The sequence below is a fragment of the Netta rufina genome (assembly GCF_964035555.1).
Source record: "Netta rufina genome assembly, chromosome: 21".
NCBI classification, from domain to species: Eukaryota; Metazoa; Chordata; class Aves; order Anseriformes; family Anatidae; genus Netta; species Netta rufina.
The window spans coordinates 9,391,744-9,407,249 of record NC_140145.1 but is presented as its reverse complement, the minus strand read 5'-3'; the positions used below and the strand labels follow the sequence as shown (position 1 = coordinate 9,407,249).

At 36.6% G+C, this 15,506-nt stretch overlaps 1 protein-coding gene across 1 annotated transcript in view; it reads right to left on the bottom strand.

The window, feature by feature from the left end:
- Positions 1 to 15,506, bottom strand: part of BRIP1 (BRCA1 interacting DNA helicase 1) — a gene marked incomplete at its 3' end in the record, with an annotated part of 109,082 nt that overhangs the window by 62,728 nt on the left and 30,848 nt on the right. Inside the window, exons 15-16 of the mRNA XM_084299376.1 lie at positions 6,739 to 6,898; positions 5,886 to 6,007 (exon numbers count right to left, since the gene is read on the bottom strand). Coding sequence (XP_084155502.1) covers positions 5,886 to 6,007; positions 6,739 to 6,898 — 282 coding nt within the window. The remainder of the gene's footprint in view (positions 1 to 5,885; positions 6,008 to 6,738; positions 6,899 to 15,506) is intronic.

Below are 15,506 nucleotides of genomic sequence, written 5' to 3'. Positions count from 1 at the left end.
CTCTAAATATGGTCATCAGGCATAAACAACACACTATGCTTTCACATACAAATACTGGAAAAACACCGCCTGTTTCCCCATAATCCTCCAACAGTTAATAACGAGGTATCACTTATAAAATGAAGCCAAACAGCCCATCAGCAAATGACAGCATAGCACAGTCTCTGACTGCCGAACACTACCTTCAGTGACAGAAAAACAGCAGTACCACTTCACGCAAAGCCATATTTCCCTTATTTTGAATTCACAAGGTATTTTATGACTAAACGCTTCCCAAGTATTCTCACTCTTAATCCCAGTGTTAAAGAGATGGGGAGCTTATGTAATGTTGTAACCGCTGAACACTTTTAGTATTGTCAACTACACCATGTGGCATCTCAGCGATCCTGAAGTTTCACGGTTTGACAAATCTTGTAGCACATTCACCCCAGGCCTATCTACTCATCTCAGGCTTGTAGGCTTTGAGGGACTGCGAACAAGTGACTTGATTAAAATCTAATGCAACCAAAACTCTCCTCTGAAGAGAAAATTCAATCCATTTCCAGTGAAGCAGAAGTGAAAAAAATCAAACAGGCTCCCTAGAGGTACAACGCTGCTGCACACGCTCAGTGGCACTGCGTCTAAGGTGAAGTGGTAAGTGTCAGTCATCCTTACAAATCCCCAAGGTGATAGCTTCACTTTTAGAGCTTTCAACATACTTTGACAGTAAAGTAAAAACTTAAAGGTCAACCCTACTTGCTAAGGATAAGATAAACACAAGAAAATCACTTTGGAATTTTTTATGGATCATAAAAGTAAACTATTAAAGGTAAAGGAAAAGTTCTGATTTGCTGTATTATTTATCCAAAGGCTTATCTTCCGGATATATTCAGAGATGATTTCTGTGATCTGTGCCAACATATTGACATCAGCCTTGCACCGGCAGAAGAGAAATGCCAACTGCTCATCTTGCACGTTAAACTGAACTTAAATGTTACTTTTCCTAGCTAGAGGAATGCTGTATTCAACAGGATTTTGCAGCTACTCACATGAGTTAAGCCTGTGCTTAAGAAGAGTGCAGATGGCTTTGACTTTTTACAGCCATTCTCATTTAAAGGAAAACTGGGAAGTGAAAGGCTTTTGAGATATCTTACTGCTTCACACTGACACAAGAAATTGCCACACCACCACATTTACTGCATTGCTTGTGAAGCCTTAGAGCAAGGCAAACCAGAACCTCACCTCACTTTGAATTTTGGATATGAAGCAGAAGTATTTTTGAAGCGATTCAAAGCCATGATGGAATTCATAGAGTGCACATTATGTTTCTCGACTCATAGGTACACAAAATAATCATTTTCATATAAGATTTTATTTTCCTACACAATAGTATGCAAGAAAATTATTTTGTTAACCATTTCTCTAGCACACTTCCTCCATTAAATGAAGAAAATATATGTAGGCTTAAAAATAGCCACAAGGACTAGAAACTAGCTTAAATATAATGAAAAATTTCATTATTCTGAAATGGTACAAATATCTCAAATTTTTTGATTCCTCAAGAAATGAGAAAGGAACTTCAGCCTTACAGCTGCAAACTTTTGGTACCATTAAGCTGCATATAACCAAGAAAATTGTAATTGAAATAATGTGTTCCACCACGTTTCACAAATTAAGTTGCTGGGAACAATAAAGAAAGTATTTGCCGTCTTAGTTCATATTCACACTGTAGCAGCTATGGGAAATACTTCTCATTAATGGCAAACTCGGTTACTGTTCTTGAGTAACATCTCTGCACAGAAAGTCTAGCCTTATCAAGTTTATTTTCCTTGCATATCTATTAATGTAGAAGTATTCGACTGCCTTTTCCTCTATATTTTGGTAAGTTCTCTTAGCTGTTATATGATTAAGTACACTCTGCTGTACTACGATCAAAAGCATCTGGAAAGGTGGAAGCAAAGAAATGCTCTCTGGGAAAGTTAGCTTAATGCTTGCACTTCAGAGTCGCCCATTATCAACATTTCACAGCAAGTTCCTTTATTTTCACATCCCCAAGGTAAGAACAGTAAATTATGACTCAAACTAAGCAAGTCACACTTGGCTCCAAAATCAGATTTTCCTACCTCTGGTTTCAGGTCCCAGAGGTGGGCAGAGGAAATCCTGGTCACAGCCAAAGAAGTCATTTTTGGCTCCGAAATAAATTTTCCTGCTTCACTAGAGCCAAACCCTACCATTGAGAGTACCATAGCTTTAAGCAATACTTTAACGTTTCTTTCATATATTTTGCTTTAGCAATTTGATTCTCCAGCAATATGAAACCATTTTCAATAATATAGAATTAAGGGTTTGGCCTCTGTTCCTTAAAACAGTATTGTTATTATCAAGGACACTTACGAACCCTAATCATTTCCTTCTTCCTAATGCTGACAAAGTATTTTAGACTCTTCTCTTCGTGAAACTAAGTTAGCTTAAGATTCTTTGTGCCTGAAATTCTTAAGTGAGCAACTGGAAAAGACCAGATGCTTGCCATTTCTACCAGAAGTTGTGGCATATATTTAGAACAAGCATGTGCATATATTATACATCATATTTGACAGTGAGTTTCTTGACCAAGTGAAGACTGATGTCCAGATCCAAAATGCTACAATTCAAAATATATAACAAGTTAATAAATAGTATGTTAGCATCAGATAACATGTATATGGGATTACACATCTTTTTCTGTCGCATTATTTATGTTCTCTAATATTACAGTTCACTGGTATTAGCATCAAGTTACAAATCATAAAATATATTTAGAAAGCAGGTTGATCACAGATGAGTAATATTAGTGGAGATGAGCCAACATCAAGCTGCCAACATAAAATATTGCTCTCCTAAGGTACAATTCAATAAACCCTTATGATTGTGCACAGTTCTAGTAGTATTAAAGGGATTACTCACACAAGTAAAAGCTATGTGCAGGAGTAAGGGGTTATAGCATTGAGCCTTAAGAGAACTTTTATTAACCCAAAAAGCAGACATGCAAGTGTATTTTCATGTAAAAACAGAGCACTTTTTAGTTATTTAAACCTACCCCAGAAGCATCATTCATGGATTTTCAAGGGAATTGCTAACCTCTTGCATTTTCTATTTATAAAGGATGTCGTTATTAATAATCTTATCAGTTTCTTCAGTACAGCTACTGAGCATCTATTGCTATGTAAAACAATAAATGTAACTGTTTACAGTTGGATATCTAAAAAGGTCTAATTTGACTTGCGTTGCTATATTTTGAATTTCCTTCTGTCTACTCAAAACCCAAGCTGTGCTCAAATTTTCAAATCTGGAAGTTTCAAAATTCTTAGTATTTAAGCTATGTTCTTATTTAGCTAACCAACTATTTCATCAAAGCAAATGTCTTAACTAGCCTACAAACTTTAACCATTTCATTTTGGAACTCAACATATCCTAAAATCCCACCAAAAAAAGGGATAAAACAGAACAGAAACATATTTTCTAATATTTAAGAATCTGATTCTTTTAACCCCAGGAAAGAAAAAGAATAAAAAAAAAATAGAAAACTTGTTAACAAGTAGAAACATTTAAATTAAAATCAGTCATCCTAAAAAAAAAAAAAAAATCAGTTGGTTGTACTTGGAAGAGAGAATCTATGTATTCCTAGTATGATGAGCACTATTAATATGTCTTGAAAACAATAGTGAAAAGAAAAATATATATTTCATAAAATACTGCAATTATCTTCCTTATAGCCTTATAAAATTATTTCCACTGAGTGATTTCCTTGTCTGCCCTTCTTTACCCAACTGACAATGTGAGCTTATGTAGTAAAGCTACTTTTTTTTTTTTTTTTTTTTTTAAGGTATCTTCTAAACTTAAAGCTTTGGACAAAACAGGGCATTAGTCAATTTACGGGGAAGCTGCTAGCTGGCTATCACTTTGAATCCAAGCTGTTGAGCAAAAGATGTGTTTATATTAAGAACAATTTCCCCTAGCAGTATTCTAGGAGCACTACCACACAATCAGCCAGCTCCTCAAATCCGACGCTGAGAGACCAGTGCATGCCCTTCTCTCATCTAGAATTGATCAGTGCAGTGCTTTGTGCATTATCATATCTAAATATACACACACCAACCTTTAGCTGCATGCAATTTGGCAGCTACTGTTGCTATCCTTACTTAAAAATTTAGAGATTTTCTTCAGTGTAATTTAAAAAAAATAATAGTTGAACCTAACATTAATATTTGGAATTGTTATCAGTAATGGAACGTATTGCCCAAATCCCTATTATATTACATATTTGGTTGTACCTAAAGGGAAATAGAATGCAATTATTTTAACCTTAAGGAACATAATCCTCTACAAACACAATTCACCCTTGACACATTCTTTTCAATTTTATTTTGTATTATTTAGAATACAAGAATATTGACTTTCTGGAAGCCATTTAGAGTCAATTTTAAGAGTTCCAGCCCTACTACAGGCCAAGTATTTCCAAAATACCATTTCAGTGTTCACTTCAAAAACAAAGCATTTCTGACTCTAGAAACTGTGCTAAATATTCTTTGAACATAAATGTTTTTATACTAAAGCACAGCGTGTTATGTTTTAAGGGGACAAAAATGTTATGGCTGAGTAAGTGCCTCAGGAAAGTTACACCAACAGTAGAAGAACGTTGCACTGGGCGGCCACCACTAACATAACCTTACTTGTCCTCATAGGATGTGGGGTTTTTCTACCAAGGCTTTAACTACGCACATGCCACAGACAACAAAGAAGTCTTTGGTTGTCCACTTAAGCCCGGAACACAACTCTAAAACCAAAGCTGAGGCAGTTTGGGCTTTGAAGTGCAAACCTATTATTTTCCTGTTTGATTTGGCATTATTAATAACCAGAATCCGTCTGTTTCTGATTTTTATTCTGTGATATTTGGTTCTTAGCTTCATGAAGTAGCCTCAAAAAGCCCTAAAAGGTACACAATAAGATAAAGCAGTGATGGTGGCTGTTATCACTGACAATTGAGAGCAACTAAGTGGCATGCACTAAGCTTATTTTCAGTGATCTTAAATACCAGTTAATTATATATGTGTGTTGTGTTTTTTTCAGTAAGTAGAAAGCAAATCTAGAAAAATACTTTTCCATTAAAGTTAGAAGACACTTGAATTATCAAAAAAGTAATACCCTCAGTTTCCAGGAGGAGGTAACATTATGTCATAATTTCATGACTCAAAATCTCAAGCTGATAAGCAGCGTTAGCTTTGAAAAAGTTTACACTTCCACTCTCAGTTTAAATGGGAAGTGTCACACAGTTACACTGAAGAAGGTAATAGGAATGAGAAAGGTGACATACTGCAATCAATAACGGAGTGTGTGAAAGTGAAAACAAAGAGTGTGAAGTAATTATCTTTATTTTTCCGTGTATTTTCTGAAAGTCTTCTAATCAATCTGAATGCCTTACTTAAAATAGTATTTTCCCACAGTGCTTATCCTATATTTTCACAACCAAATGCCCCATAAAGTAAAGACAGAAAGTAACTTTATTTCTATATGAATGGTATAAGATTTTGCATATAAAAACAGACAAGTAAAGATGGAAACAAGTAATGTGCTTGGCAGGAGATGAAGCTAATAAGCACTCTAACAATGCAATAGCCTTCACTATGTCAAAAAAACTTACAATACTTTTACCTAGCACATTATATATTTATTTACTTAGGTCCACAAGATATGCTGTGCTGTTCCTCCTTTTTCTGTGTAAAAGGTAACTTAAAGAATTCAAATGAGACTGACAGGAGTAAGATTACATAAGGGTAAACACTTCAAATAAATATTTTGTGCACGTTTGGTATTTTAAACATGACATAAAAATAATGTACAACTCTTTCAATTAGGTATTGATATCCTACCTGAAGGTCTTTCACATTTGGAAACGGAATACCTATGGTTACAACTGCTCGGGCATTCTCATCACAGAAATCCAAGCCTTCACTAACTTTTCCTCTGCATACAGCTATAAGGAGTGCTCCATCTTGAACAAGCCAAAGAGGGATAGACATCATTCCCATTGATAAACTGAATATTAGAAGAAAGTTTCAGCAACAGTTTTTAAAAAACAAAACATAATACAGCATAATACACTGTACCTGTCTGGAAAAGGTAGGGAAATTTAAAATTGGGGAGATTTTGTTAAAAGAATTAGATTAACTCATTTTGATTGATAAAATTGTCATTATGAATACGAGTAACAAAATAATTTTGCATCATATGATACAGTGGTACTTAATTATGCATGAACCATATGAATCTACTACAAAGTTTTAAATATTAAACCTTCAATTGTGCATTCCAAAACCCATACATTTTTGACATAGTATCATTCTTTATTCTCCATACTTCAGTATTTTGAGAAGAAATCTTACAGTAGCTGTAATGTAAATCAAAGCTATGGAATGTATGGTGAAGCTGATTCTTTCAGAAACCAGTCTGCACCCTGCTGGACACGTAAATACATGTCCTTACACAGCTCACTGCCTTTTGAAAACCACTATCAGGGTTATGCATCGTTCTGTATGCCCTTTATGTTCATGCAACAATGCAAATAGCACTTAACCTTCCTCATTTATCACAATAACTTATTAAGGTGAAATTCATTTTGTTTATCCATACCTTATTCTATCTATTAAGCATATTAATTATCACCCACTTTTTGTTTTTAACCTAATGAGTCAGCATCAACAATTACACGTGAGAAGAAAGTACCTTTTTCTCCTTTACATTTGATTGCATCATAGTATATTTTCAGCAGTTCGTCAAAGTCACTCTTTGCTCCTCCTTGAGGCTCTGCAATGACCGTCTTAACCAGCTCCAGGTTTCTCCATAAGCCAGTGTGCATCCAGCGATCTTTTAATTTGTCCAGAAGCTGAAAAGAGAAAAATCCGCTTATTTTAAAAAACACTTTCGGACGGTTATTTTGTTTTTGTATATATGAATACAAGTTTCACTACATACTGAATTCTGAATTCATTTGAAACAAACACTTGCATCTTAAATTTGCACAATATTTCAATACTTTAACACTTGCATAGATAAGTTAGGGGAGGAGGTACTGATGTAGCATTTGTCAACAGCCTCCTCTGCTTCTTGAAGGGCTTTTGTCAGCTTTGCTGTATCTGCCAGATTTTGAATTACACATATTTTACTCCAGATGAGTACATGTTCCAACCCTGCAAGCAAATAAATTTGTTCCACATTCAGTATGAATATAATGAAAAATACGTATTGCATTATAAAAACCTAAATGATCGAAGTGTAAAATTACCATGAAAGCAGAAGTGAGATGGGTGGGGGTCATTTGCAGTTAGCTGTCACCACGTGCCCTTTTCTCATCAGTTTTTAGACTGAATTTTATCAAGATAGGGAGCAGAAGTCATTCCTTTACCTAACGTATTTGCTCAATGGTGCACAGCAATGCCCTCAAGACCAATGAAAGGCAACCAACACATTTTAGAATGAACTGAGGTGATCTGGTTCAGTGGACAGAAGGTAAATACTTTATTACACTCATTTTACTGTTCAGTGATCATTAGCGTGTCACTAATACTGTGCAGTGCAGTTACCAAGATCCATATGTACAGAAGATTTTAAATTCTCAGTTTCTGTAACATGGGCTATGCTCTTAATTTCCCTGTACTTCCCTCAACTCCGCTCATTGAAGACTTTCTCACTATTTTGCTTCAGGCTACACAAACTGCTCCAGCTGGAACCTCCACTAGTCCCATCGCAGTGCTTAAGGAGCGGCAGTATCCCTCAGCTCCTAGCCCACTTGCCTTTTTGATGCACTCCAGCCAAAATCCAAGGATCTTGTACAGTTAGGCTGTTGCAAAATTACTCTGTTAATAAGAAGACAGTTGTATATTTCATATTCTTAACACCAAAGATCTGAATTTATTCTCTGACTTTAAGTATTTGGATTGGTCCCTCTTGAAGAACATGCAAGTCAGAAGGGTCAAATACCATGCTGCTTTTTGAACTTTGACTAGCTGTGTTCACATTTTTACCCGGACAATTATGATTGCTTACTGCTGGCAAGGTACTGCTCTCCAGCAACTGAGGAAAGATCAAACGGTGACCAGCAGGAACAGCCTCCTACACACACACGTGTTACAGGGGAAGAGATCATTTCTTCCAAAAGTATCTGTCCTAGTGTTTGTCCCCTTCTCTACCAGCTCTGTCATTTCCTGGCAGAATCCTGTCCGTAATCTCTTTTTATATAAAGGGCCATAATATTATGGCCAAGCAATTACTGTGCATCTGGCCATCCACAGCCTGCCACTGAGATTTCCGTTCTTGGCCATGATATGGAGATAATTCTGGTAAAGAAGAGAATCAAATTATTCCTCTAAGTACCTCCATTTAAGACTTGTTAGAGCTGCCCCTGACTGTAATATCGTCAACTTTTCAGACTTCATTCTTCCTTCTATGAACCTAATGCTCGTCCGGGCATCCACCTGACAAGCTGTGCTAGATTCACTTCTGCTTCTGTTTACCACGCATGGCAAAAAGGAGGCTGCTGAGATGGGAGAGACAGGACACGTTTGGGTATAAATGAATTGAAATTTTACAAGCACACCTCATGAAGCATTCTTATCAGAAAAATGGTTTCGTAATGAAGCGAACCAAAGCCTGTTGGATCATCTCAGAAAGGGCAAGATTGCTTACAAAGTTACTTAATCCCCAACTCCACTGTATTTCTCTCACAGTTTAAAGCAGGATAACTTCCATTCATCTCTGGAAAGATGGTACTAAGAAATCTTCCTCCAGATTGTTAAAAAAACATCCTTTTCTCTTGTGTGGGCTGCCCAACCCCTCCAGGCAAGTATCTATCAAACCAGAAGAGGTTCAGGTTTCTCATTTAATTGAGGGCAACCACCACAATAAAAAAAATCTACTTTTTTTGGATGAAAACGTGCAAATTATTCATGAAAACTCTTGGCAAGAATGGAACAATTCATCTAATTCATATGCAAGCTACTACTTCTCCTACTTAATGGAGCTTCCTGGAGATGGAAACTTCCTTGTATACAGAAAAATATGTGCAAACACACACAATACGCATGCAACAGACACAAAACCCACCAGAATTATGGACATGACCGAATACAAATAAATAAAATATAAAACACATGCATGCCTCATAGGAACTATGAATCAAATGCAAGATTCTCATAAAAAATTATTTCGCTTCAGGTTGGAAAAGTGCAAATGGGAGCAAGATATAATGCCAGGAATCACAAGAAGCAACCATTAATGCCCACAGTCAGTCACTTCTTCTACCCAAGGGAATAATAGCTTCTGCAGTGGAAGGCAGTCTGCGTATATTTTATTAAATCCCCTAAAAATGGATGCTCAAATGGTTTATTAACAAATGGTCTTCCTCCAAGAAAGCAGAAAATCTTGTTAGGTAGAATCTGTCATCTTCCCATGCACTGAAGGATGTTTACTTCAATAGCTTTTTGCCATTTTTTCCTTTCTTCTACTTAAGGACACCTGTAAGCTATGATCCACAGAACCTACGAGCTCAGTATTTAGATTTACTGTTCATCTTTGTCAGCATCCCCCTCCTTTTTTTAGGCATCTTTTGAAGCACTCTTGGAGTTTGGGAACAGAGGAAAAGTTTTAACATCTCTTGCCATTACGTTGTACTCCTAAACTAAATCCTCTCATCCTGTGTCCATGAAGGAAAAGCTTTGCTCCTTTTCATTTGCTGCTTTGTTTTATACAGTGCCAAAACCTGCATTAGAGGTTTCCCATGTCACGGAGCAAGACTGAAGATTTGTTTAATGTATTTTACCCTAAGGCAAGTTCATTGTAATTTCCAGCATCTTAAAGAAGTTGAGAAGTTAACTTGCAGCCATCACACTGCTGCAGCATAATCTGGGAATACACTTTTTCTGCAGCATTCCTTACCACTGACAGGGATTTTTGAAGCAGCAAATACCTGCGATGAGGGAGGGTCTCATGGAAAACACAACGACACGATGAGCTACTTATTTTGATTTACAGTTCCCTAGCTCTTGTCCTGCTACGAGCACTTGTTATTAAACTTTCTTTACATAAATTATTCCTTAAATATTTTAGCGTTGGTTGACATAATGAATGGATTGCTCCTTGCTAGTAGAGGAGAAAGGGATTACGGGAATAATCCCTCCATCAAGAAGTGCCTGTGGAAGCTATGGAACAGTTCGAAATATGATAAGATGTTCAAGAACAGTACAGGGGGAATAAAAGGATAATGAAGCCACTTGTGACCCAAGTAGCCCCTGAGAGAATAAAATAACTCTGGCTTTATTAGCTAGTTTAACAACTATTAACTCTTTAATAATAACCATCAGTTACAATTGCATTACATATTCTCACGCATCTTTAAAAGTGCGTGCTATCTTGTTGCCCATAGGTTTGTATAATGACAACTGAACAAAAGGTATTTCAAGGTGCACAAAAGTTACACAAATTTCTCGTAACCCTCTTAGAAGCCTGCCATTACACACCAAAAAAAACAAACAAACAAACAACAAAACCTTCTCTAAACTTCAGAGTTTTTTGATCTTGTTTGTATGTACTACTTTTTAATGATAAGAAATTCACTTTTCAACTGTTAAGGATACTTAACGTTTTCATCATTACTTGGATATAAAGGGTAGCTGAGGAGAGCAATGAAACAGCCGTTAGTTTTTTCTTAATAAAATCACAGTATTGGCACCACTGTTAGTGCAAAAAGTCAGAGATTCTCGAGGGACTAACATTGATCTAAAAGCCTTTTCCCATGCAGAACTCTTCGTGTGTTTGCTACTAGAATTTTCTTTTTGAATAAGCACTGCTTCAAATCAAAGTGTGTCTCCAGTGGACTGGAAATGTGTCTGAAGGGTCAAACAGAAGTTCCACACACAGTCAGCAGAAAACTTCAGAAGCAGAAAGCAGACATCCCTGTCCAACCCTGAGGCTGAGCAACAGGACTTAGTGCACTAAGCTCCGCTTTGCTAGAACCGAAGGGGCTTTGATACGCTTGGGACTAACAGGGCAGTCCCTTGCAGAAAGCAGGGTTAGCCTTCAATCCACCAACATGTGTAAGTGACACACAGAGGTGCACCGCTGCTATAATGACGTCCTCTTGCATCGTCTTTTCAGTCTCAGTCCGTTAAGGCACATTCTATACACAGCCGCCAAAATTCTACATTTACCTGAAACGGTGTGAGGAAAAGGTGGCAGTTTTAGAAGCACCTAAAATCTCACACTACAAACATTTTCCCTTTCATTTCAAAAATATATTATATTTGTTTTAATAAAATATAGACATACACATCTTAAGACCATTTCCAGCTACATTTTGTAACACCTGACGTTTCTGGAGAAACTACGAATAGAAAAGACTGACCTGGGCCATTCCCTGTTGAACACCTACAACCGACTACGAGAAGGTGCTTCCAAAAGATACCTCCGCTAAGCCAGTACACTGCAGTCAGGAAGATTAGGGATTTCAAACCCAGAATAAAGGGATTCCCCCAAGCCCTGGCAGACGGAGAGGAACATAGTTTCACATCTAGGAAAACTGAAATACATCATGTTACTTACCTACTACACAGACTATGGAAATTACAATTTTTCTCAGGACCACCAAATGGTTTCTTTTTCTAGAAAGTCTCAGAGATTTATTCACTTTTAAATTTACAGTACCAAAAACATTTTAAGAAACTGCAGATGTATGGACCCATACCCAGCTGCACCGCTCCATGCATACAGGATGCACAATTTGGCAACGATAGTTAGATTCAGAGAGACAAGAGAACCCGTCCAACTGAACTGTGCTCTTCCAGACTTGCCAGTCTTACACCGTGAAAAACACCATAAAATCCACATGTACACAAAATCAACCATAAAAGTCAGAATAAGGAAATTTTATCCAAAGGCAACTAAACTAAAACCTATTCATTTAAATAAAACAATACAACTTTTTCCCATGGATGTTGTTCTAACTTTAAAATTAATGTTTCTTCCACTTTCATCTGAGTAATAATCCAATAAACTAATGAAAATGAAACAGGTATCCCTTTATATTTTATATTTAAGCATACATTAGTAAGTTCTTATACATTTCCTTACTGTATAACACAATGTCTTACCAGCATTTCAATTTCAGTAACACGTTATAAAAGAAAAAATACATCACTAAATAGACCATAGGAGATGCATATCTGCAACTGATGAATATTGTCATTTCATTCATGAACCAAAACAAGCTGAACAGCAGATACAGTACTCCAAAAATCTAACACTAAAACTTCTTAATATTATTAAAGTGTTTTTAAAAACATACTATTTCGGCAGACCTCACCAGCAGTATGACAAACCTTTTAAATAAGTACTATGCCAGATGTAATTTATAGCTCCTTGGTAACAGAAGACAGTAAGTTCTGTATCTTTTCCTCTCACCATCTTCTACTTATCTCAATCTTTGTTCTGCTTCAAGACATTGAATAGCTCAGTCCTTCAGTGCTTTTTAATTTATCTAAGCAACAGGAGGAGGCAGTGGAGCGGAGGAGGCAGTGTAGACACCAAATTTATACACTGAGTGCATATGAAATACTTTTCCTTCAATAAAGCACTTGTGCCTTGACAGAAAAATAACAGGTGTCAAAACCAAATAAATAAAAGGTCTTGTTTACCCTACACATATGGAAAACTTACATTCAGAAAGGATGTCAAAAAGAAACACAGCTTTCTTGTTTTACTACGTTTCCCACCATTTGGGCTTTCTGCAAGTAAACTGTACAGGTTGCTTTATATATCACCAGACAATTCACACTGCATCTGCATCAGCTGCCTTCTCTCTTCCTTCCAGTGGGGGGAAGGAATACATATACATACATATATATTAAAAAAAATAAATAAATCTATAGACTGACAGATCCTTCTGTGAATTTAAGCTATTAGGATAAAGAACATCATATTTTCCACAGAAGTAATCCTCTGATGATCTCAAGGCACAGATGTTTTTATAATGTATCTAATTCCGCAGGTATTGCATTACCTTTAATAAGCCTTCAGGACGCAGCAGCTTGCTGACTCAGCTGGTTGCCTACAGCTGCAACTTTTTCTTCAACCCACTCTCCCCCTGGTTGCAAAGCTCTAGTCTGCTCCGCGTGATGGGTAATTACCTGCTTGAATGTTCTACTTCTATTTGAAAGAATTAAGCCACTTCTATATTAGTGATAATCCCGAAATATATTCAGCCATTAAATAAATGTATTTAGCATGTTGCTTAAACACTAGTGGCCTTAAATTCATGTCATTTCAAAGTAGCCCTGGAGAACGTATTTTGCCAGACTGCGCCCACTTTTTTTAATCACTTCCATGGTAGTATTACAGGCTCCTATCAAAAATAATTCAAGAACTAGAGATGTCCTGGAAAGTACAGATTTAGAAGAATTTACTCAAAGGCTCTCTGAACTACAAGGTTGTCGTGCCTCGTACTAAGTGTCCCGGAATCCTCCACGCAGCTGACCTCCAACACTGGAGGAAGCCTTCAATTTGGGGAAAGCAACAGTTGACAAGGTCATTGCGGTGGCATGGGATCAGCAGTTTAACTCTATTTCTATATTTAAAAGAAAAAAAAAAAAAGTAATTTGAGGTTAAAAGTGAACACAAAGGAAACGGCAGAAGGAAGAAAGCAAACAGGAATGAAATGTGAATAGAAGATTACAAGGGACAAATTACCAGATAATTGCCTGGAAGGATTTGGATAAAAGGAAAAAGCTGATTTTCCTTCAAGGAACAGGAAGGAATATACTTGGGTCGCATAACTGATAAATTCTGATGACCATTATTCAAGTCTTTCAAATAAACCAAGAAATAGCATTCTTGAACTAATAAAAAAGAGTACTATAAAAAGCATTATGTCCTTTAATAAGAATGTCTCAGAGACCACAACCAAACCCAATAATGTTCATGAACACCACCAAAAATATTATGTTTTCAAAAGGACTCTAAGAGCATGCACCTTTTAGTTACAAGCGATTTACAAAATTGTCAGAGCTAATTCATATCTTCTCTCTTCTCCATTTTGTTCTTCTTAAACACCTCGTGTGCTTTTTCAACTCTGATTTTAATCCTAATCACATTCATCACCAACAAAAAAATCAACTTTGCATGACACCCAGTCATTTGCATTGCACCAGGCTGGGACTACGCCAGCCAAGAATAACATAGCCCATTGAATTATTTAAGCAGTTGTTTGCACTCAATTAGATTTTCATGAAAGGTTAAGCAATAGACTGATTCACAGAAACCTCTTCATGTTTATGGGAGGTACCTAACACAATACAAGGAGGTATTTAAAATTAATTCTTTTGAATGATTTAAGTTGATACAAAATGCTAATTTATCTGTTCACCAAATATACATATATATATATATATATATATATATATATATATATATAAATAAGGCAATACAGAGAAGAGTTTCAATGTGGAAATAGCCTAGAAAGTCCTGAAATAAAAGTAAGCACTGCAAAGGAATGAGACCAGAATGCATACGCGTCTAAGTACCACTTACAGGGGAAAATGGGGAACTTTTTTCAGAACCTCTCCTTTTCAACTGATGAGGAAGATTTTCTGATGTGTATTTGACTGCTAACCCTTTCCATCTGTTACACCAAAACGCAAATCAAGTGCATCGATTTAAACCAAAGTAGTTAGAAGGAAAGTGATTTTAAGAATACAAGCCTGCACAGACAGCCATGATTTCAAAATTAAAATCGCTCAAGTTGGAGTCTTTACGGAGTCTTTCCTCTATGCGCCTCCCGAGAGAAAGTTGTCCTCAATAGGAAAACTGTATCGCTACCGCATCATCTCTTTTAAGAGATTTTTCACTGAGGCATCTCATATCGTATCTTCACAACAGAGAACCGGTTGGAAAATAAAACCTTGTAGGTGCCTCTGATTTCCAAGAATTTGTGTGGAAAATGCATCTTTTTAAGTTTAGAAGTATCATACTTCCTCAAGCACAATCTTATATAGGATTATAATATATTATAATTTATTAAAGGAAAATATAACATATTCCTTGTAATACATTAAAGGGAAAAAAGATAGGACCAAGACTCATGTGTTGAGCTATCTATATATGCCAGGAAACGTGGGGTAAAATCTTCACTAGCCCACTCAAGCTTGGCAGGCACACCGTGACGCAGGGGGAAACAGATAAAAGCTGCTGCGCAACTCAGATACATAATTAAGCTAAACCCTGAACATGGTGAAAAACTCTGTATTATGAACAAGATTCTGATCACCATGTGCACACTCCAGCACAATAAAAGGTGAATAATTCATAATCATTTTTGAAGGAAAAGTATGCATCACTCAACTTGGGGGAAACACAGGGGATTTCACTGGTATGATTTTTCTTCAGGGACGGTGACAAAGTGCCGCTCCCCAGCAGGAAACCAAAGCACTGAACTGTGTTCCGTGTGC